The sequence below is a fragment of the Cebidichthys violaceus genome, unplaced genomic scaffold (genome assembly GCF_023349555.1).
Source record: "Cebidichthys violaceus isolate CVI_PGR_0920_01 unplaced genomic scaffold, fCebVio1.0.p SCAF_3, whole genome shotgun sequence".
NCBI lineage: Eukaryota > Metazoa > Chordata > Actinopteri > Perciformes > Stichaeidae > Cebidichthys > Cebidichthys violaceus.
In genome coordinates, this window is record NW_027176483.1 from 12,810,111 (window position 1) to 12,834,140 (window position 24,030).

The 24,030-nt window shown below is 43.8% G+C and overlaps 1 protein-coding gene across 1 annotated transcript in view; it reads right to left on the bottom strand.

The window, feature by feature from the left end:
• The window catches only part of wwox (WW domain containing oxidoreductase), a 125,925-nt gene that overhangs the window by 82,550 nt on the left and 19,345 nt on the right, over window positions 1–24,030 (bottom strand). The window contains exons 6-8 of the mRNA XM_068722361.1: window positions 8,801–8,889; window positions 4,522–4,707; window positions 263–527 (exon numbers count right to left, since the gene is read on the bottom strand). Of these exons, the coding sequence (XP_068578462.1) occupies window positions 263–527; window positions 4,522–4,707; window positions 8,801–8,889 (540 nt within the window). The remainder of the gene's footprint in view (window positions 1–262; window positions 528–4,521; window positions 4,708–8,800; window positions 8,890–24,030) is intronic.

The window sequence follows — 24,030 nt, forward strand, 5'->3', positions numbered from 1 at the left end:
TAGGCTGAGTAAAGGACACATCGGAGCCGGAACACAAAGACAGTAATGCAGTGAGTCGAATTCACCGACTTGCTCTCCATGTAGAACATTATAACTAGCGTCAGAGCAACGCAAAGTTACCAAATAGCAACCAATCCATTCTGGTAGTTATCAACATCTGTAGGTATAAAGAAAGTATTTTTGGCTGACATCAGTCAGGTCGTGCTCCCATTTTGTGCAGTCACAAGGTTACATAACACTTCAAACTGGTTTTGTCCCTTACCATGGACTTGGTGAAAGGTCTGGCCAGAGAGAAGAGGAAGGTCATCAGCCACCAGCTCCGGTGAATGGAGGTGTACATCATGTTCCCAGGATGCACCGCGTTGGAGGTGACGCCGTGAGGTGAGAGGCGGCGGTGGAGCTCGTTGCTGAAGAGGACGTTACAGAGTTTGGCTCGATTGTAAGCCACCATTGACCAGTACTCCTTCTTTTGGGGTGACAGCTGGGCCAAGTCCACTTTGGCACATGAGTCTAACAGGTCTGTGAACCTGAAACATAGTCCAGATCAAGAGTAGTTAGAGTGTGTGTGTGTGTGTGTGTGTGTGTGTGTGTGTGTGTGTGTGTGTGTGTGTGTAGGCTTTCTACTTGACAGATGTGTAGTGCAGGCTGCATACAAATCAAAGACGTGACATGATGTTCTTTAATTGCCTGCGACAGAGCTGTTAAACTCCAGATGTTTGACAAGGCCCCTTAAACATTACACCACTCGTTGTGTTATTATGCAGTCACGCAATAACATCACAATACACGGGCGCAAAAACTGCACTCCCCGTGTGTGGTGTGTGTTTGTGTATGTGTGGGAGAAAGAGACATGGGCTCCAAACCGGTGGAACACATCCTACATATTAATCCAGTCATTAGAAAACAACCAATCAAAATGTCACCTGGTTTCCTTGTTGTGATTTTACAAGCTTGCTGCCTCTTGTTTACTGTCGCCTTCCGCAACATCCTTGCTTGGCTAAATTACAACATCTGCAGGCTTTTCATTTCATGTGCTGCAACTTCATAACTACTTTAGCAAGTAGAGGTTGATAAATCAATTGCTTGAGCACCAAATGCATTTTTTTTTTTTTTTACACCAAAATGTGTTCACATGTTATACTGAAGTCGTGCCTGGTTACACCTGGATGTGGTTTTACAGTGAAACTGTAATCAATGAATTACCCTGCCAGATGCTTCACACAAAACCTGCATAATAAAATATAGAGATTTTGGTTCGCTAAAATATCTCGTATGGAGCCAGAGCTGCACATTAGATCTCTCAGAGGTAATTTAATGAAGATATCATCACCCCTTGTTGGACCAGATCAGATGCCGCACTAGGGCAAAGTAAACCTGTACTGGGCCAATTCCACAGTAAGCCCCTGTGGTGGAAACTGATAAAGTGTCCAGCCATTCCCTGTGTGTCCATCTCTCCCACCCCTGTCCCTTATAGGTCAATGCTTTACCAGCAGACAAGGGGCTTAGGGAATACAATATGCTGCCAGGTCAGGGGTCACACACCGCTTGTGAGGGGAAGCTAAGTGAATAAGCGGGAAATCAGCGGAAACTGAAAATAACACAAACAAAAAAGGGAGAAACTTCAATAGATGTAATATAGGTCTGGAATGAGGTGGACAGAATGGAAGATGTAATATGAGATATTGTCTATTTTCGCTCCTTCTTCCCCTCCCTCTAGTCCGTGTCAGTGTGTAACTGACTCTCTCTAGTCCATGCCTAAGCCCTCTTTGAAGGGGTTAAAGCCACTGCTGCCTGTGGAGGAGAGGAGGAAAGGTGAGTGTATGTGTTGGGGAGGCAGAGAAGGAGAGAGAGAGAGTGAGCTGCAGGGCAAAGAGTGAAGAGAATACCTGACCATTCTTGGCCTTTCAATGTGTTTAAATCGTACACACTGTTTCAATAGCGGGCCTGACAGTTTTCACACCACCGAAACTTGTGTGACCTCACTGTTCTCATTGTGTAGGCAAGTCTTGCATCAATCAAATGCTGTCAATACTCCCTCCATGACATGTTTTCTCTCGATAAGCTTTTCCTGCTCTCTCTTCCTCTCACTTTTCCTACAGCCTGTAATAGCAGTGTGACCCCAAGTGAATCTGAGTGTCAAGTCGTCCCCTCAGCTGCTCCTGTCCTCTCATGCATGGCCGTCTGTATAACATAACTCACACGAGGGCCCCTGTAATAGTGCCGCTGTTTGATCTGCTAGAATAACTCTGCGTATGTTCTCCTTGTCTCAGGTCACTCTGCCGAGCTCCAATCAATCACTCTGCTTGGCCGTCTGACTGACTGGAGACTGGATCAATGTCGCACGCACGCGCGCGCGCACACACACACACACACACACACACACACACACACACACACACACACACACACACACACACACACACACACACACACACACACACACACACTCACTCACTCACTCACTCACACACTCACTCACTCACTCACTGACTGACTCTGAAGCACATGGCTCAGGGTTGGGCTCACAGATCACTGCAAGACATCATGCCTGACTACTGTATGACAGGAAAAACAGAAGTCTATGGAGTGGAGTTGACAAAAAGATAGACTTGAAAAACAAAAGAAGGGAGAAAGGGGCTGAGTCAGGGGGTCACACAGAATGGAGCAGATACTTGATCAAAGTTAATTTTAGCTGATAAGTCCATCCATCATGTTGATGATACGTTTAATTCATAGTGACGGCATGTGGAGGGAAATGAGTTTTCAGTGAGTGAGGCTGTCATGTTTGACAATGTGCATTAAGTCTGAGCTATCAGTTTGTTGCCAAAACTCGCCAATGTAGCAGCTATAACTGCATGACTGGAGTTGAAGAGTTGTTGACTTAAATATGGTTTAACACTGTATGTTGGGAATATGTGCGTGTGTGGGGGGGGGGGGGGGGTACTTTGTGGTGCTCACATTTAACAACATTTCCAACCCTAACCTGCCAGGGTGGTTCATTTCCACAGCAACCTGTTATCACATCAGCTTTTTACTGTCAAGTAAATCAGTACTGACATGAAAGTATATTTTCATGAAAACTGAAGATACCAGAAGAGAGTGGTACTGTATTCAATCTAGAAAAAAAACAGTGTTTACTATGTTGATTAGCAATAATCACAAATTACAGATTTGACTGGAAAGCGGGGGAGTGGCATTGTGCTTAGTGTGGTTCATATCTGTCTATGGTTTCCAGTGAGAGCTTATCTAAGTAAAGGGAAATATAGGGAAATCAAAGACACCATTGCAAGTGGTGAGGGTTTAATACTTTATACTAAATAGCCTAGCCTAGACATTATTTCATTTACAAATGTTTTATCAATCAGGTATGATCATCAGTAAAACATCATTAAATCTTAAGAAAGACACCTACGATTATCTGATCTGACAAGGGTTAAAAACAAGATTGACTCAAAACTGAAAAAGAGGTCATTTTAAGGAAATCACATACAATGTGATACAAGGATCAGGAAATTATAGCTTTGAATTTGTCTGGCATTCTTGTAATTTCATACATATTGCATAAGACCAGTTCTGCATGAGTTAGAGGTTCCCCGTGGAGCCTTTTTTTTTCCTCTTAAAGCGCTTTGGAGCACTTTTTTTTTTTTTAATGGGGAACAGGTGCGTGTCTGCCCCCTAAATTCATTCTGCACCGTCCGCTGCAGAATTATGAGCGCCACTGCTAAAATTTCACACGACCATTAACATCCGCTGTGTTTCTCTGAGTGTGGTGCTCAGCCTCTTCAAACACATTGGTGCAACGGCTGGCATTTACTCCTGGTGTTCTTCGCCACTGTTTAGTAAGAAGGAAATGATGGGAGTAACAGGCGAACCAGCTATAAAATTGACGAATTTCCTTTTGAAATAAAAGAAATGCTGTGTGAGGATCTAATTTATGCCAATGTGAAGAGTGGTTCATGTGGATTTTAAAAAAACAACTGATAAATGGTTGGAAAGTTGACTCATAAATATCAAAAGAAACTTTAAAGTGTTAAATTTAAGAACGCAATCTAGTGTGGTGGTAGGTGGTAGAATGAGTGCCACTGGTGTGTCTCGTACATGCACACATGTGCACGTGGATGACACTTTAAACACAGTCCTACCAATGGTTTTCACACTATTCCACTCATCTACAACAGGCAGCAACACACCAAGATATGCAGCAATGCACCAGCAAAAGGAGGGGAGACTGCAAATAAGTAAACATGGATGGAAAGAATGCAAATCTAAAAACATACATTTTATTTGTTTCAAAGAAAATCCCACAAGGCACCTAAAAGTTTACTCATAGTACTAATGTACAAAATTGGAATATAATTGTATTTGAAAATGATAAGAATTCTATTATAAAAATGCACATGTAATGCTTATTATTTAGTAAAATAGACAAAGACTCTAATTTTAACAGTCTTCTTTTGAGAACATGTTGATGCACGAATACATCGTCAACCGTTTTTTACATGGCTAGTTTACCGTCTTTACCTGTGGGACTCAGAGGATACCACCACAACACGGGCGGGAGCCGAGCAGCGCAGCACGTCCTCTAAGCACTGGACAAGCAGGAAGTGACCTAGATGGCAGATCTGGAAGGTGGACTCCAGGCCGTCCTCCGTCAAGCTCCAGGGCTGAGTGCACACTGCTGCATTACACACCAGAATGTGAAGGGGCCTATGGGGGGGGGGGGGGGGGGGGGGGGGGGGGGGGGGGGGGGCAGAAAATGAAATTGATTATAAGTGAAAACAAAGAAGACACAGCAGCATAAAAGCAGGATTTGTATTCAATCTTAGGCTGAAGAAGAGGTAAGGAGAGACAGGGAGAAGAAATTAAAAAAAAAGAAGACGAACAGGGAGAAGCGAAGGCAGAGAAAGGAAACAGGGTGTCTTATTCCACAGTGTGGGAGACTTTAGAGGTCTACAGAGACAGAGCTTCAGTAATGCTGATATGATACAGAGGTTTCCAGTGCTACTCCCCATGGCTCGACAGGTACTGTAGATACTGAATACAGCTGGCTGGAATCCAAGAGCAACAACACATTGAAAAGCAATCTTAAACCATTTCAAACACACAAGGGTGGTGGAAGTAATGGGTGTTGATACTGGCTCTGTGTAACTACTCGGAGTAACCAAACCCACCAACACATCGACTCAGAGAGGCTGAGCCGAAGAGAGCCGATCAAAAGGAAATACACACACAAGTCATGATGTTAAAAACAACTGACTTAATTCAGGAACCAATAAAAAAAAAAATTAAAAAAAAAAAAAAAAACACAGACATTTCCATTCTTGCAGACTTTGTGTGGGCGAGTGGGTAACACTCCCTGCTCACGTGCCAGTAAATGGAGATTGCTGGATTGGTCAGGGCAGTGAGAGATCCTTGTCGGTGACAGCGTCGCTCCAGCGAGCTCGAAACCACAGTAACACAGCCGAACAATCCAAACACACCCCACCAATTTTTAATTTCTTCCATTAGAATTAATTATGAGGCCGAAGGCAATTTGTGTACCCTGTGTTTAAGACTGCCTACTGGATTAATTAAAAACTGGATGCTGGAAAATTAATGTGTGAATTGTTATGCCCTGCTATAATGAGCCATCCCATGCTATTACATAGGAGTGTACTGTACGATCACCTTCAGGCCTCCGAACACACAAAGGTTCATTAAAGAGCACAAACCCAGTCACAAGTCAACTTGGAGAATGCCGACCACAGCACATTATCAACAGAGCACACATGAGTAGCGAGATATTGAAATTTTTCACTTACAACACCAAAAAAAGGTGAGGACGTCTAACTTAATGGCTTGATAGAAGAAGAAAAAAATGTAAATAAATGACGTTTGTGAACTTCACTTAAACCTGATAAAACAAGGTAGAAGAGTAAAGCACCACAGTTGCTGTGATGTCAAGTTCTGCTCTCAAACTAAAAAAACGCGTTGGTTGTTGTTGGCCCAGTGATCCCCTGTCTAATAGAGTGTGAAGTACAGTAACATTGTGCTGTACAAGGCAAGGCTCCTGGGTCTGTTAGCAATCTCCAATAACACCACAGGTATGAACTCTTGACCTAACTTTTCAACCTTTCACTGTAGCCGTTGTTTTAAACCCTCCGTTTTGTCAGTTACACCTCTTTATATTCAAATTTGGTTTGTGCAGTTTTTGTGACCGTACACTACAAAAGAGCCTCAGCATGTCACTCAAAGTATATCACAGATTTGTGATCAAAAACTCCAATAACCAACTTTTCACTGGCCAGTAGAGCGATTTCCCCCACGCAGCTCAGATGGGCCTCTGGTGAGTCTGTTTGTAATGTAAAAGGCCTGTTAATTCAACTGCCCACCAGTTAGTCCCTCTCTCATAAGCGCAGGTCTAATGAATGTCTTTAATAGGCCTATTGCCGCATACCACAGTCCCTCTTTCCACATTAGGACCTCACACAACACTGTGTGCACTGTGCAATCTCAGCGCTGGTCAAACGAGGGTGTTAACTACCAAACGGGGAGACATCAGTTTGTATATTTACTTTAAATAACCCCCCTGGGTATGACCCCTGACCTCCATTATAATGTGGGCCAGCAGGAAGAGATTGCCTGTGTGAGCTGGACTCAGACTACTGGTCATTAACACTGCACTTTATTGGCTACAGGAAAAGCGGCACTGGCAACAAACATATGGATATGTGTACACCTCTCATCCTGATCCAGATTCAAACTCACACACCACAAGTGCATACCTGAAACAAACAATCTGACAGTGTTTCCGTCACGTGTGTTTATACAGACACTCATTACATATAATATGCATGAAATTAGAACGGGATAAATGCAGTTAAAATAAAATCACAGGTGAAAACAAATTGCATGTGTTAATTATGGGCCGTTCAGTAGAAATTGTATTAGGGGCATTCTGTCAACGCTGTCCTCCATCAATTACATCCCAATGAAATTGCACTGCATTCAACAATATCAATATCCAGGTAATTTCATTTCAAAGGACAGGCAATTAAAGCAGAATCGGGGTCAATGGAACACAAAGCAGCGTGAAAGCCACTGACTAAAGCACTTAAAAGCAAGGGAGTGAGAAACGAGAGAAGGAAAAGAAAAAGACTCTGATTACATTTCACCTGTCAATGACACGCTGCAGGAGCATTATTGTGCGTGTGTGTATGAGTGTGTTTGTCTCTATGTGTTTACAAAACTGTGTGTGTATGCATCCGCACACAGAACTGTCTGAGCGTGTGCCCGTGCATGTATGCACATGTATGTGCGTGTTGTGTGCGAGCACGCGAGCTCCTGCGTGTGTTATGCCTGAAGACATACGTGCAGTAATAGAGTGGTGGTAGACTCAGACAGCTGCCCAGTGCCATTCACAGCTCAGAGCTCCCAGCCTCCACTCTGCTCTGTTCGCCTTCTGATGAGAATTAATGTACTCTGACGTCCCCTGGGACTCCCCCACTCCCCCCCCCCAACAGCACAGCTAATGAAGAAATACAACCTTGCCAAAATACTGAGGTAGAGAGAGAGAGAGCGAGAGAGACACAGACGGAGAAAGACGGAAAGACAACATGAGAGAGGGAGAAGGAGAGAGAGGCGGCTGCAGATAAACAAATTGCAAAAAGGCATATGCAAAAAAACAAACCAGGCAAAAGGTTTCTGGGGACAGCAGGCTTAAAGGGAGGTTAATATACAGCAGTGTGGATGGGAGGGATACATGTAAGAGATGGGAGGGACTTATAGGACACAGGATGAGGGAAGCCACCGCGAGGTTTGGCTGTGGCCCAAGACACGTGTCCTGGATGGCCATACCCTGCCCCAGGGCTGCTACGGGCAATGACTGCCCTGCCTCTCCCCAAGGGGCTCCCCTGACACCAACACACACACCCACATACACACACACACACACACCTGCGGGTGGATGAGCTGTATGGATGACAGAATACATGACCCCAAAATAGCAACTGAGCGACCGACCACGCGACGCAAGACACATGCGGTAAAAGCTGACCACCACAAAATAAGTGCCATGAAGTCTGGTAGTCTGTTTCCACCAATGTCAAGCAAATGGACACAAATACACCCATTTACTCCTGGGACCGTGTCCATATGGTGTCCATCAGTAACAGTTTGGTTGTCCTTAAAGTATGGCGTATGTGGGAAGTAGTGGTGACAAATGCATTGGTCCTGAATGACAGACTAGTTTAGTCCTCATTGCTTTTTACTTATTTGTTTCCTTATTCCTGTGTTTCCTTATATTTCTCTCTTTCTGCGTAAGTAAGATGAAAAAACAGCTTGAAGTTGAAATGGAACTGAAGGCTACTTAAAGTTAGCTTTGACTAACTGAGAGACAGTGTCATGATTTGTTGGTTCGGCGTGCTGCCATACATTTGATTAAAGACCAGGAGACTCCCCTCTCTTTCGATGGTCTTTCAGATCCAAAAGGTTATTTTCAACGTGTGATTTTCAACTTCAAACAGCTACCTAGGATATTGGAGGGACCAGGCTAATTCTGCTTTCAGTCCAAATACACCATTGCAACATTCCATAGAGCAATTTTCAATCTTCAGGGCATCTACACAAGTCATAGCGGTGCTCACTATGCTGGTTTTCTGCAAGTTCTGAAGTTGCCTTCTGCACTAAGAGAAATAAGGTTATTTTAAAGGTTTAGGTCTACTCTCTTATCTTACCAAAACTTAGGAAAATAATCTAACAACGACAGAAAATAGTAGAGAAAGATCCAGCTTAGAAAATGAATAGTTTGGTTTATACTCACAGTTTCTTGGCCTTGTAAGAGTCTGTAAACTCCCTGACACTGCGGAGAGAGGCCAGGTCGCACATCATGGCTTCGACCCTTGCTTTGTGCTGTAGAGACAGGAAACACAAAAGCACAATTGTAATAACTAAAAGCAACAGAAAAGCAACGGGGTCAGCACCATTCAGTTATCTTCACTGTCAACACATAAATAAAAAAAAGAATGATCATTAAGTCCAGGATCAAATGATAAAGCGGTGTTCTGTTTCACCCTGTTTTAAAATGCAATTAAACAGGTCTCCTCTGTAAAAAATAATTTGTGAATGGTAAACACGTCTGTCATCCTGGAAGAACAATTGGCTATTCTGTTGCTCTTCTTGAAGTTTCTATCTTTTGTTGTGCTTTAAGGATTTTTGGGGGAGATTTTCTTGATCAAAATCAAGGGTATAAGGATAAAAGATGTTGTGCACTGCACAGACTGTAAAGACATTTAAAGCAAATTTGCTAATTCGTGAATTCATGATTTGGGGTTATAGAAATAAAATTATTGATACTGATACTATTACATTCATTCAAACTGGTAAAAAAATATGTGAAAAGTGCTGACACGTAGTCACACTGTCTAAAGACTCCCAAAGAACTCTACACCATAGCTTTTGACTTTTCAGCACAGTGCATTTATGTATGTGTGTGTGTGTGTGTGTGTGTGTGTGTGTGTGTGTGTGTGTGTGTGTGTGTGTGTGTGTGTGTGTGTGTGTGTGTGTGTGTGTGTGTGTGTCATCTTACACCATATGTTAGGAGACAGGGTGAGGATAGAAAAGGAGAAGAGAAAGATAAATGACTTAAGAAGTGAATGCATAGCTGCATTTACACACTGAGGAAGACGGGCTAAATATTCATCATCCTCTCCGACCCACTGTAGCGTTCTGCTGCGGGGCAAAGGCCTCAGCAGAGACGCATGCAGGCCTAAAGGAGCATATCTCTTTACTAACAGTGTACGTTCATGTGTATTAAAGCACGTCAACTTAGACCCTCTGCCCCGTTCTTGCACTTATCTACGTCTTCATCAGCAGAGGCCCCCCCCTCAACTCACAACCAAGGTTCAATCTCCCTGCAACATATGAGCTCACGCGGGACCGCGGTGTACGAGTGCGTGCAGCGTGAACCAAGGTGGAGAGTGTTCTGTTCAGACTAACGGTCCATTAGACTCATCCCTCATGCTGGAAAGGGAAAGGGAGAGGGAGTGAGAAATTGCTCCCAGGGCTCCCAGCTGGGCTCTGGGTTCAGCAGCACCAGGTACTCCTGATGCTACATCTCCCCTTCGTTCTGCCCGCCGTCCCCGAGGAACGCTGTCAGCTCACATTATACCCCGGAACAGCGTTCAGCGTTCCGCTCCCCATCCACCGCCAACGCCACCGCTGCTGCTCCTCTGTCAGCCTTTTCCCCTGATCTGATCTTCCGTCTGTGTGCGTCATATGGGAATGTCTTTCCTCTGCGTGTCTGTCTCCACAGAGCTAAGTGTACATGACACTCACAGCAAGGACGCTCCATGGAGCAGTGAGCACAAAGAAAACAAGAAAGGGTTAAGAGCGCCTTCTGATGGAAATGTGATTCTTCAGGCATTTTACAGACACCTTAACTGCCCCCGGGCGTATTTATGCATGCATGCACACACACACACACACATACACACACACACACACACACACACACACACACACACACACACACACACACACACACACACACACACACACACACACACACACACACACACACACACACACACACAACAAATTCAGTGTTGTGACTCAAGGGTAAAACCACGCTATCACACCATTATCTATGCCTGAATTATTCTCTTGATGCTACTCTATACCATTATATGGATGCTATTACAAAGCATTAAAGGGCTGATTATAGCTATTATAGATATGATTATAGGGTACCTGCTTATATGATCTGCACACAGCAGTAATCACAGGTGAGAGGAGACAACTGTCTAATTTAATGACTTGTATGTGCAGCATTTACACTCCTGTGCCACTTTTACACAGTACACATACACAGAAATGCAGGTAAAGTGAAAATGAGAGAGCTGCGAGAGAAACTTTCTGTCGCCAAGTATTCAAACAAGTGTAAGAGGAAGATGTGTGGTATAACAAGAAAACTTTATGGTAAAAATGTGTGGGAAAAGTTGAATTGAACAGCAAGAAAATTGAGACAGTACTTCCAAACAAGGTCAGGGAAGGCAGCAGTGTGGTAATTAACAGGTCAGTATAAGGCCTCCTCAACAGGGTAGCCCTCCATGAGTGTAGGACCAGCAGAGAAGATGAGAGCAGGTGTCAGCTTGACGAACACATATCCCCTTCTCTAGAGACAGGGGGGGGGAGGGAAGGAAAGATGGAGTAATGGGAGACCAGAGGGAGGATAGAGGGGGGTTGAAGGGGGGCCACTGGAGCAAATCCAGCAGGGAGAAGGTGAGCAGCCTGCCTGCCCATCTACCCTCCCCCTGCAGATTGAAGTCTTGCGAAGAAAATAAAGTTTATTGCCTGGAAAGAGGGGGGAAAAGCATGTAAAAAGCATTAAAGCGATGGAGGTGAACAATTAGACAGATGGCCAGGTTTTGGAAGGAGAAGAGGAAAAAAAAAAGGGTAGAAAAAGAAGGGAAGAACGCACGGACGCAATCGTTCAGGGTTTTTATGAGGACCCTGACAACTCCTGGTCTCTTCAAGGGCGAAGGAAAAGTGAGAGGCAGCGAAGCCTCTCTGGTTAACTCCGGAGTAATCGCTGAGTGTGCAACACCACAGAGCTCGGCTTGGGGTGACAGAACTTACTGCCCCCAGCTACACACAACCTATCGCTCCATCGAAATGCAAAAGGCTAATTATGAATGAAACGCGCGTCTCGTGTAAATAAGCTTTGCGGCTTAAAAACAGGAAACTGCGGCCACTGCGTGTCCGTCTGCGTGACCGTGCATCCAGAAAGCAGCAAGGTCACCACGCCATGATGGAAATATGGGCATCAGATCCCTCAGCCCTCCACTCTCAGCTTTCTGTGACATGACAATGACCTCTGAGACTTTCACCAGGAGGAGGTGACAAAGGAAGGAGGGAACTAAGAGCAAGGATGGAGAGCAAAAGTGCTGCGTGAGTTGGCCTCTGCAGAGGTTCTCCTCGTCTCTCCCGGTGTTTTCCACGTGTGTTGGGGAATGACATGTGGTCACTGCTGTGGAGACGGAATGCGGGGGGGGGGGGGCGTAATACAATTATAACTGGGGCCATCCAATCCAATAAAATGAAGAGGTATTAGAGCAGGGGAGCCCCATCCTGTTCAATAAGACACTGGACCACTCTACTAACTCTTAAAGCACACACACACACACACACACACACACACACACACACACACACACACACACACACACAGGTACACACACTTCGCTGACCCCTTTAATAGCATAGCAGCCACCCCTAATGGACGCAAGCAAGTGGAACCGCCAAATAATACACTGTCTTAATGCACTAGGCTCAATCTCATCCCCCCCCTCTCCCCTTATCCTTCTCAGCCTTCCCTCGCACACTCTAACCCCCGTTTCCATCTTCACTTCACCACCTCAGCTCCCCTTATAGATCACCAATGCAGGGACAACACTTAAGAAATCAAAAAGTACCCCCCATTTATACAAAACACTTACCCCGCAGCCCCCGGTTAACACCTCAGGCATGGAGAAGGATGGTGAACGAGCCAGTGGGGAAGACAGAAAAGTGCACTACCTGGATAGGTGGATGTGGTTTCTATTGCTCCCTTTGATTACCTGGTATCAATATAAAGCAACAGCAATGTTACATGACGGCATTTTTAACCAGCAGGTGCGGCGGTAAGGCGTCGTAATGGCGGTGAAAGTGAACGAGCGGGGGAAGACATCGTGTGAAAAGGGCACCTTATAAAAGCAATTAGAGAAATGACTTTGAGCCCCTCTTCCTGCTCTGTAGATTAGAACAGGCCTCGGAGGGAGGACCACGGAGGAACTCAGATCTCTGTGACCTTGTCCGCAACACGCCAAACTAAATTGGTCATCAGCTTTTAAGACTGTATTTTATCATAGATATATATTTTGAGCAAAAAGAAAAAGAGAAAAGGACTGAGGGGGGGAGGGGGGGGGACTGTGGAACGTGCTGGTCGTACATCATCCTGTCACAATTATGACGTTTGTTCATAAATACCAACCAATCTCCTCTCCACCTGGCTAAGTCACATGCGCTTGTGCTTATGCACGCACCGTACACCAACAAAGAAGTATGGACACACACACTACGTGCGGTGAACGCACATGCACACCGTAAATAAAGAAACAGACACATCTGGCTGTGCGCCCTACCACAGGTCTGAGGATTGACCTCCACACACAGACAAAGAGACCGAATACACATTCAGGAAACACGCATTCAAGCAGCCAACACACAAACGAATGCACACGCTCCCCACATTACAAACACACACAAACAAACAAACGCACGCGCACATAGACATCCACTTACTCACTGACACGCACACACACTGCAATTAATAAGGAGGCAGGTCTCTGGTGAGGAAGAGAAAGTGCCTGTTCAGCACATACAGTACAAGCAGAATATGCAATTTCCTCCAGTTAAGTCTGTATTAAATTGATTTCTTCTTTCTCTGACACGGACTGGGTTTTTCCCCCCTAATGAAAGCTGGATAATCTACAGGTTTTCCCTTTCCTGAAATCAAGTTACAAATCAAGCAATTGCAGGGGCAGATATGGGAAAGGTGAAGGAAGGACATGGGACGATTTTCCAGATGAGAAACATGAAGAATGAGGCACATACGTGCTGATACTTTTAACACAGACATCAGGGGCACCTCGCTCACACTCACACACGCACACGCACACGCACACACACACACACACACACACACGCACACACGCACACACATACGCACACACACACACACACACACGTAAAGGCCAGGCCTCGGTTTAGTACTTGCCGACATTTACGTTCAGTGACGTACGAAGGCTTCAGCAGGCAGTGTTAGTAAACACAGCATTAATGACTGTAATTAATGAAACACATTAATTAGTAAGCACTTCAATTAGTTAATCACTCACTCAGACCTGACAAGGAGTCATATGGAGGCTGCAGAGAAACACTGAGCATGCTGAGAAAAACACAAAGGAGGGAGGACTCGAAAAGAAAAAGGGGGAAATAATTACAGGCAACCAGCGGAGGAACAATAATGTATTTCCTTCAGCTGATAAAAGTACCAATACCACAATATATAAATAATCCATTCCAATTCTACTATTAAAAAATTTACTTTTGCAAATATATTGGTGAGTATCAGCAGCAATATGTACTTTAAATAAACCAAAAGTACTCATGCAGACAAAACAGCCGTGTTACATTTTATTTTATATAATTATTAATACTGATGGTTAATCATGTGAGCAGAATCTTAATGTTATAGCTCGTCGAGATGACACAATTTTGACATTGTATACTCCTGTGTTATTTATTGTACAGTATAGTGATGTATTATATTTTATTTGCTCATTAAAAAAATTTAAATATCTTAATCTGAAATAAAATGTATAGTATTTTCCTGTAATGTGGTGGAATATGCATCAAAAGGAAATACGTAAATAAAGAATTGTAGAGTAATTGAGTAGATGTAGGTGCTTTCCACCACTACATGTAGTATGTTTTTAAGGCCTCACTGTAAATTGGAAAAATCATGAAAAAATAAAATCATATTAAAATTTGACAGGGCACAATGTACAAAATTATAGAGTAAAAATCATGATAGTAATAATTATTTGCATTACAATTTAATGAATCTGAATAAGGTTGTTGGCAAAAAAGAAAAAGAACATTCTAAGGAGAGGCAATGATGTGAGTTAAAGGTGCAAGAAGACTTTATGTTGAAGCTTGAGGTGTAATCAAGCCTGTTATTGACTTACTATTGATAATTATTTTACCTTAAGAAGAGACGCAGACAGGTCAAAGAGAGAAAAATAAAGAAAAAGAGATGGAAAGAGCGTGTGAGAGAGAGATAGAGATAGATAGATAGATAGATAGATAGATAGATAGATAGATAGATAGATAGATAGATAGATAGATAGATAGATAGATAGATAGATAGATATAGAGAGAGAGAGAGAGAGAGAGAGAGAGAGAGAGAGAGAGAGAGAGAGAGAGAGAGAGAGATGGGAAATGAAAAGGACAGGGCGGTCATCATAATTGCAGAGTTTGCTTTTCGGATGCAGACAGACCAGGGCCATGGGGCCTGAGGCAGATATCAGATTCCCCACAAACACACACACACACAAACTTATCCATGCACCCATATATACCAACACACACACAAAATATTCCACAACCAACGTGTGGAAGTGTTTTGTCATTACGGCAAAGGACAGCTGATGTCATCTTAAAAGTGTTTTGTGAGCATTTGTGTTCTATTCCAGTGAAAGTGTGACTTGAGATGGTGACATCCAGCTTTCAATCCTAACAATGTTATCTTTGAAACCTGCTCTCTGTTTTTTTGTTTCTAACAAAGTGTGTGTGTGTGTGTGTGTGTGTGTGTGTGTGTGTGTGTGTGTGTGTGTGTGTGTGTGTGTGTGTGTGTGTGTGTGTGTGCATCCTCATTTCTGCCTCTGCTTCACTTCTCCCCTCCTTCGTCCAGCGCAGAGTATGATCAGATTTACATTAAAAAGTGATGGAGATTTAAATAATGTGTCTATGTTCTCAGAAAGACATTAAGAGATTTTCATCTTCCTCTCCTCTTCCTCTCCATTTCCTCACCCTCTCCTGCTCCTATCTCCCCCCTCATCTCACCCTCTCCATCTCCGCCAGATTCGCAGACAGGGCACATTTTCCTGCATGTCTTCAGTGTAACCGATACCCCTAACAACCAGGATTTTAATGCGATCCATATTGCTGCCTAATATTTCAGATCTCAGAATAAGCACTGGCAATTACATATTTACACCCAACTTATTTTGCAATTCTGCACAGGGACTTTAGCGTCTGGGTGAATGGCACGCGCAGACTTAGATGCTGATTATGTTGTGGTAAGGTAACAATATAGTCGGAGAAAAACTCCGAGACCCTGTGCACTTATACTGTACATGCAACTTTCTATTTGGCATGTCAGCAATAAAGCTCAACACTCGCAAAGTACAAAATAATGTGTTCTTTTCAAGTGTGTCGGTAATGTGATTGCTTTATCTAAACCTGCTAGTTTTACACTGTTTAATTTCTCCTGAAACACATCTCTGTATCCGGAGGGCTGGTGAAGTAGAAATGCATTTACACATATGTACACTGTTGTTCGTGGGCACACATCGCTGTACAGAGATGATGAATTAAGCCCCTTTTGATTTGGTTACCCAAGCTCTTTTTGTATCAGCTTCATAAAAACATAAGCATCACATAATTGAATAAGAAAAGAATCCGGCAATTAAGAAACATGGAGGCCTTTGATGTGAGTAAGTGTATAATAGGCCTTTTGATGAGGGAGTGTTTTACACTCCGCAGGGTCTGGTATGCACTTTGATTAAAAGCTCTTTTGTTTGGCAATATTCTAAACTGCTTACCATTTTCCACTGTCACAATAGTTTAGCCTGGAAATACAAGAGATTGTGCCTTTTCTTCTCTTCTCTCTGGGATAAAGTCTCTCGTATAGAATCACACAGTGAGCATTACAAGAGGAACAAACAAATGAATAGAGGAGCGACCGAGGATGAAAAAGTTTTAGAAGGGGGGAATAAAGGGCTAACAGTGGCACTATCAGATTTAAAAACAATGATAATAACCATTATTATTACCATATGGTGAATTTCATATTCATAAACGCATGAATTAGTTGTTAAAGCACCATTTACATGATGTACCCTGTCTGTTGATAAGGTCATGTTGTCTTGCATTCTGTTAGAGTGTCACACGGATTTGAATAATAGGATTCCCATCATGCATCTTTAGCCCCTTGTCGCCTGATAATAGCCTGAAAGACGCTCGTTGAACAATGTAATAAATGCATCACGTGACCTCAGCAAAGGTCGGGGGTCAGCGAGCCACCGATTGTCAGCGGAGCGCCGGCCTGACAGAGGATAAATGATGCCTTGTAAACAAATTGAGTTATTGCTTTAATTCATGCAGTCTGATTAAATTTAGAAAGAAGAGTCCTTCACAAGGGAACAGAGGAGCGGAAGAGTGACAGCGAGGATGATGACGAAACGAAGAAGAGGAGGAGGAGAGGCAGTGGACGACGGTACGTGGACAGACACCTTCTCCCTCCATCAGTCCGTCCCATTACGTCTTTGGCTCCACTGAGGGAGAGTAACTACATTAACAATCCCGATCATCTCACAAGACTCCCGTAGACGGCGAGTCTTCCTTTTGTCTCTCAGCTAAATGTAATCAGGTTGTGTTGTCTTGAGTCGGCCCAGGCCACCAGGCTGACTCCCTGCCCTGGCACCAACTGAGTGACAATAAGCAGCAGACAGATCTGACTTCTATAAACTGATACGCAGACTGCAGTTTGTCTGTTGCACAAACATTTTAGGAAGTTTAGAAAGTGGAGAATGAGAAGAAAATGTACATCAGGGTAAAAACAGACTGAGCTCAATTAGGCAGCGGCTGGGGATTGAGGATGGTTAAACGTGAAGAAATCTTTTGAAGAAATTTGTGTAAGCTTATTGAAAAGGGCAAATGGGAAAGCCCATCTCCTATGGTACACCCCATGAACTTAAAAAACCCAGAATGAAACATCAGTATTAAGTTTGGTCTATCACCCAAAGCTGCATTAGGTCTCTCCTCAGTTTGCTCCTTAATTCCATCCGAGTAATCCCACATTATTGCCCTCTAACAGTACCCTAAACGGAGAATAAAAAGTTTGCTCCCCTCTAGCAGTGTATTACCAGGAAACAACAGGCCCTCTCCTCATTAAGTTATAGATATAAATGCTCCAAAGCATGAAATTACCCCCGAGCCTCCCTCTCCAAATAACCTGGTTTGCAAACAAATGATCCGAGCACAAGCAGTAAAAGGCAGATTATTAAAATAATAGGAGGGATTTAAATTTGCATCCACAGAACAATTCAGCAAAGGACTGTGCAATTACTCCTCCCCCTCCTCTTCCCTTGTTCATTCCACCTTTCTACTGGCAAGCCGAGTCCCTCGCACTTTATTGTGTCCATCTGTTCTTTCTGAGAAACAGAAGCAGAGTTTGGTATCTTCAGGTGTGTGTGTGTGTGTGTGTGTGTGTGTGTGTGTGTGTGTGTGTGTGTGTGTGTGTGTGTGTGTGTGCGTGTCTGCATGTGGGGGCATCCACTTATCTGACAGTATCTAGTTATACTTCGTCAAAACCCCAGTCAATTTACATGCTCATACTTTGTTATTCTCCTCGGCCCTCACCCTTATTTTTTCGACCCTATCTTACACTGTGATGAATATCAAACTTTATCTTGAGACAATAATAGTCCCTCCTCTTATGCTGGAGTAAATGGGGGCCGATGAGAGAGTGAGGTGAGCAGGAACGGACGAGGCAAAGGGTGCTCAGGTCTGCATTACCTCTGAGTTATGGCCACCATTTGCATCTCAATCAGCCTCTTTGGAGAGCCCACCACCTTGGTAACACCCCCATCACACCGCAGCCACCCCGGGTAATCAGGGAGATTTAGTGGGATCGGCAGCCTACCGTGGGCACCCCCTGGCTGGGGCTCGCGGCTCATTCCCAGCCCCTGGTCTCGCTAAGGGCCCTCTGGGCCACATCCAAACACAGGAGAATGGCAGCACTTAACAAGACTGAGGAAGACCGAAATAGACGAGCAGCAGGAACAGGCCATAAAACAGAGGGAAAACAAAGCACCCGCGTGATTGTAATAGATGTTCCAGCATAGATGTCTGCATAGTGTTCTGTGTTGCTGCCTCATTATAGCAAGAGAGAGAAAAAAGAAAACAAACTTGAACTTGTGACCTTAAGTGAGAACATTTTATCTCAGAGTTGATGATGGCACTGACACCATCCCACTGCTCCCCTGCAGCAAACACGGGCTCGCTCTTACATGTAATGGGAGTATGTGCACCCACAAACAAACACAAACACACACACACACACACACACACACACACACACACACATCGCCACATGGTGTGATTTGCAGATAGTGAATGCTCCACTTGAGAGTTGCTTCTCTAGTTAGCACTGTCTCATGGCCGAACCCTGCTAAGGTATTATTACTTACACTCAGTCCTATTGATATTGTGACTCCAGCATCTGTTCACCTCCTTGTTACTGCCTGGACCACAGCCTCCTATGAACCTGCATGTGTGCGTGTGCGTGTGCGTGTGCGTGTGCGTGTGTGTGTGTGTGTGTGTGTGTGTGTGTGTGTGTGCGCGTGCGCGCGTGCGTGCGTGCGTGCGTGCGTGCGTGCGTGCGTGTATCCCAGACCTCTGGGGTAGAAAGTAGTCACTGTGCTCAGAAGAAGACTAGAGGCTGAGGAGGCTAATAGAGAAACACTCAACACACCAGGGGCCTAATCAACTGCGAAGACGCATACCCATAGCTCCAAACCTCTCTCTAACACAAACGCTTGCTGGCCTTTCTCTCTCCCTCTAATCTCAGGGATACTCTAAACCCCACACTCCACACACAGACCGACACCACGTCGCACAAAGCCTGTAGAAAAACAATGAAAGAGAAGGCAAGACTGGAAACCAAACTTAAGCTGAAAACACAGATGGTTCAGGTGAGCAGAGCAAAAAACTAAACAAAAGGGGACACAGGAGGAGAGAGGAGACGGAGAGACTCAGAATGAGGAGCCGAGTTTCAGTTATCAGAATCAAATATTAGTGAGGAAAAAAAACTTGGGGAGTGGGCAACATTAATCAAAGTGTTCACCTAGTGGGCAGCCATATGGCAGATCAGCACGCCAACAGTGCAAACTTGCTGATCTTCAGTAACGGGGTGCAATTAATTCCACTGGCTGCATCCATCTCTCCCTCTCAAACTGAAGGAAAGGAGGTAGAAAAGAAGTAGAGAGGACAGAGGAGGGTTTGTTATGACTCTTTACTCTTCAACTCTTTCTTCCTTTCTCTCAGAGGAGGAGAGGAATCAAACCCAGGTGATGAATGAGGTGGACACAAGGGCCTCAGGTAGCCGATGTGGCGATGGTGGGTGGAGTGATGGGGAAGGAGGTGGGCGGGGTGGTTGGGACAAGAAAATGTGGAGAAATTAGGAAGCCGAGAGAGAAGGACAGTAGTGGTGAGAGCGGATTCGTTTATTCTAAAATTTGACCGGTGCCTTTGTAAAACCTTAAAATCTATAATTATGTGCGTGTTTAATTTCCCCACCAAGACTTTATCATTTGGTGTATTATATCAAACCCGTGTCTATATCGGAATCAAAAGTTTTACTCCTTTAGTGACTGCCATTATTACTAGGATATTAAGGATTGCATTTTCAAAAAGTTTATAGAGGAACGTGTACCAACAAAATCCTCAAAGTGACACCGTCAGAACGCCATGCTGTTTATGAACCATCCTAATGAGTGGAAGGCACGCACAATACCACTGGTCAGAAAATATAGCCTCATAAAATCAATGTATTTCCAATTATCTGGTCCACATAAAGGCTATTTCTACACAAGGCTGTGCTAATAAAACACTGTCTATTTACACTTTCCAACTCTACCAAAATCACTGTAGTGCCCATAAAAAAAACTTTTTATTAAGTTAATTTGAATCAGAGAGAAGGAACTAAAGTTTTCCCTCTGAGCAACTGAGGCACAAAAGAAATGTGCAGTTTACCCTCAAAACACAATCTCAGTTAATCTAGGCTGAAGTCTCAAGATGAAACCAAATACAGTGTTTTTATCAGATATAAATTCATTAAAATGTAAATTAAAAGAGCAAACATGATAATGATAAGTGGCGTCATCCTCAATAATTTCTTCTTCAGTTGGATAGAGAAAGCTTTTTATGGGAAAAGATGGTCAGCGTTTATGAATTCACTTGGTGAGCCGGCAGAATAAAGTGAGCACAGCCTGACCACACACACACACACACACACACACACACACACACACACACACACACACACACACACACACACACACACACACACACACACACACACGGCTCTCAAACCTCTTTTGGTTTTATGTAAAATTAGCTTCTCCCCTGGCTCTTAACACAAGCTCATCTCCATTAGCCGCAACCTAGTAAAACTGACTCCTGCAAATGAGTTGTGGATATGCATTCCCCCGGCCCTCTCATCTCTCCCTTCCATACAAATATACTGCATCTGCTATCTCATGTCCATATCTCCGTAACTCAGCTCATCCCATAGGCCTAGTCACCATACCACCCATACCAATATCATAAATGACTGTGGGGGAAGCCTTCATTAGGGCAGCAATGCCCCTGCACCCCCCTAATCAGAGTATTTTCCTTGTGAGCATTGGGATGGTGCTTTATGGCCCAAATGGGGCTCTGTTAATGAGGAAGTACACATGTCTCCATTTCCTGTCTAGCCAGGTCGGCAGTTCCTGTATTTGGCCCCATTATAATCACGAGGCTTTTTTAATGAGCTATATTCATCTTGGTCATGCATCAAACACCATGTAGACATACAATAACAGAATAAATGAAAAGACACACAGAATTAATTACACTAATACTCTTGACAAACATTGTGACATAGCCATGGCCATTATTACCAACCTTTGGAGATGAGAGGAAATAAATTACAAAATGGGTGTCGGGAAATAATTTTAGATGTCTTTTATCTCTCTCAAAAGGGGTTGAGCAACATGGGTTTAAACCCACATGATGACAGCTGAATAATTGCAATGTCACAGTAAATTCTGTTACCGTGCTCCCACAAACTCTGTGCTTTTTCACGTTCTGCTCTCGGCCCGCTCACTCTTGTCGAAGCCCCTCGATACACCTCTGATCTCTCTACGTTGGCCATCTTCCCGTCCCTCCATCATCCCCTCTTCACTCCCAAGCCTCGTTGACATTAACCTGGAGCACTCACATTTTCCCATGGTTCTCCATGTTGCTCTCCGCATGTCAGAGCGGGAGGCTTTATGGCCCACATCCATCAGCGTCACATACCAGGATTTATGGGAGATGGAGTCCAAACCTGATCGCTCTGAATCAGTCTTGCTGAAGCCGACCCCTGGGCAGCTGTGGGACGTAATGGATGAGCATCCTAGCTTCCTACCCCCGCCTCACCTCACCTCTCTCCTCACCCACACCCTGCACTCTCTTCATCTCTCATGACTTTTCCTCCCCTCTGCCCATCAGTCCAGTCCTCTTCCTTGGCGTATTTGGCTCGTCTTGGTCATTCGTTCAAACCTAATGGAGATTTGGTTACCAAAAAATTAATGAGGCGGACTCACTGAAGGAAATATAAGTGCTAACACTGACACAAGCTCGTCATTCACTGCTGTGTGTAGGGTTGTATTTGGGCTAATTCATCATGACACTGTGTTAATAGGCAGCAGTGCCCTTCAGAGGAGAGATGAGAGGCACCAATTAACTCTGTTCACTGCCACAGACGGACCTATATGACGAGAGTCTGTCACATGACTCTGTACTGGAGCAGCTTTGTGTTTCATCACTGACGGAGGAGAAGCTCAGGGGATGATCAAGTAGAGACTTACATCTCGTACTTTTCCAGACATTTTGAACTAGAACTTTGTACTTCTATAACAGCTCTCTAAAATCCCAATAGGGTTTAAAAGAATCTCTAAGCCCAATCCCGATGGTTACTGTTGTTATGACTGTCAATGATGTATGCTTTATTGTTCTTATTGTTTCATGTCTAAGATTACAACGTGTTAAAGCCAATATGACGCTATACCTAGCGAGTTTGGATACATTTACTGGAATGTAAACTTTTGATAAACTTTTTTCCCTTTAAAAAAAGAAGACGCCACCAACCCAGCTTCGTATCTAAGCAGGGGGCAACCTCCGGTTCAGAAAAGCTAAGCAAATGCAGAAGTGCCTTAAACTTTTAGGGGCAACTCCTGGTTGTAAAAAGGAAGTCTGGTTGTATAGAAGTCTATGAGAAAATGACCCTACTTCTCACTTGATTAATTACCTCAATAAACATTGTAAACATGAGTTTATGGTCTCAACTGCTAGTTTCAAGTCTTCTTCAATAGAGCATGATGTTCATTTAGTAAATTATGGTCCATTCACAGAGAAATCTTATCTATAGTCTGATTAGCTTGAGATGAGAGACTGGAGTTGGAGTTGAGAGATGTGTTACAAGTAGCCAGTTTACAAGCTAAATTCAAACCAACAAAAAGTTAAATCAGACGATAGCCGGTGGGTTCCGAGATTGCATCTCAGCCATGGCATTCTGCCTCTTTTGCTCTCCACACTGTTTATCTGCATTCAACCAAAACCTGCTTGAACGCAGTTGGTCAAAACTACTGGGACTACAAACGGAAACCAGAATGCTTCCAATGCCCGAATATTGTGCTGTTGCCTACAGATTCTACATGTGAATGCGGTATCTGTTTGTAAAGTTTAGAGTATCCTTTCAGTGTGTTTTCAGTTCATAGAAGTTAACTGTAACATTTTTGTCATCTACAAATGTCTTATTATTCAGTGTTCAATTGCACATAGCTCCACCCTCTCATGTCACTTCAGGTTCGTAAAAACCAAGATGGCGACAGCCAAAATGCAGAGCTGGAGGCTTCAAAAAATGTCACAGTGACTCCGTCCACTTCTTGTATACAGTCTGTGTATCCAACTGTTTCACTGGAGCTCCTTACACATTGCTAGGTCACGTGGAGAAATCTGCCATTCAGGGGACAGTCAATTAACAAAATAGTGATTCAAACTGTCAACTCATAAAAAAACAACCAATCCGTTATAAACGCATTGGTGGAACAAATACTCAGGAAAGTTTGAAGCATCATGCTTGCTCCTCATGGCGTCCAGCCCTCTGCAGAATGATTAAGCTGAGCCTCTGTGGTCTACATATAATGACTGTGGGAGTTAGAGATTAGAGGTCAAACTGTGTTCACTGGTTTACAGCAGGTTTTATTACAGTTATTTGATATATTTACCCAACCTGTTCACCTTCTAACCTGCCTCTATATAGAGCTGGTTATCTAAAAGTTGCACAGCACACACACACACACGCTCATTTCTCAACTGGAACACACAAAATAATATTGCCCTGCGGCCCCCCAAACA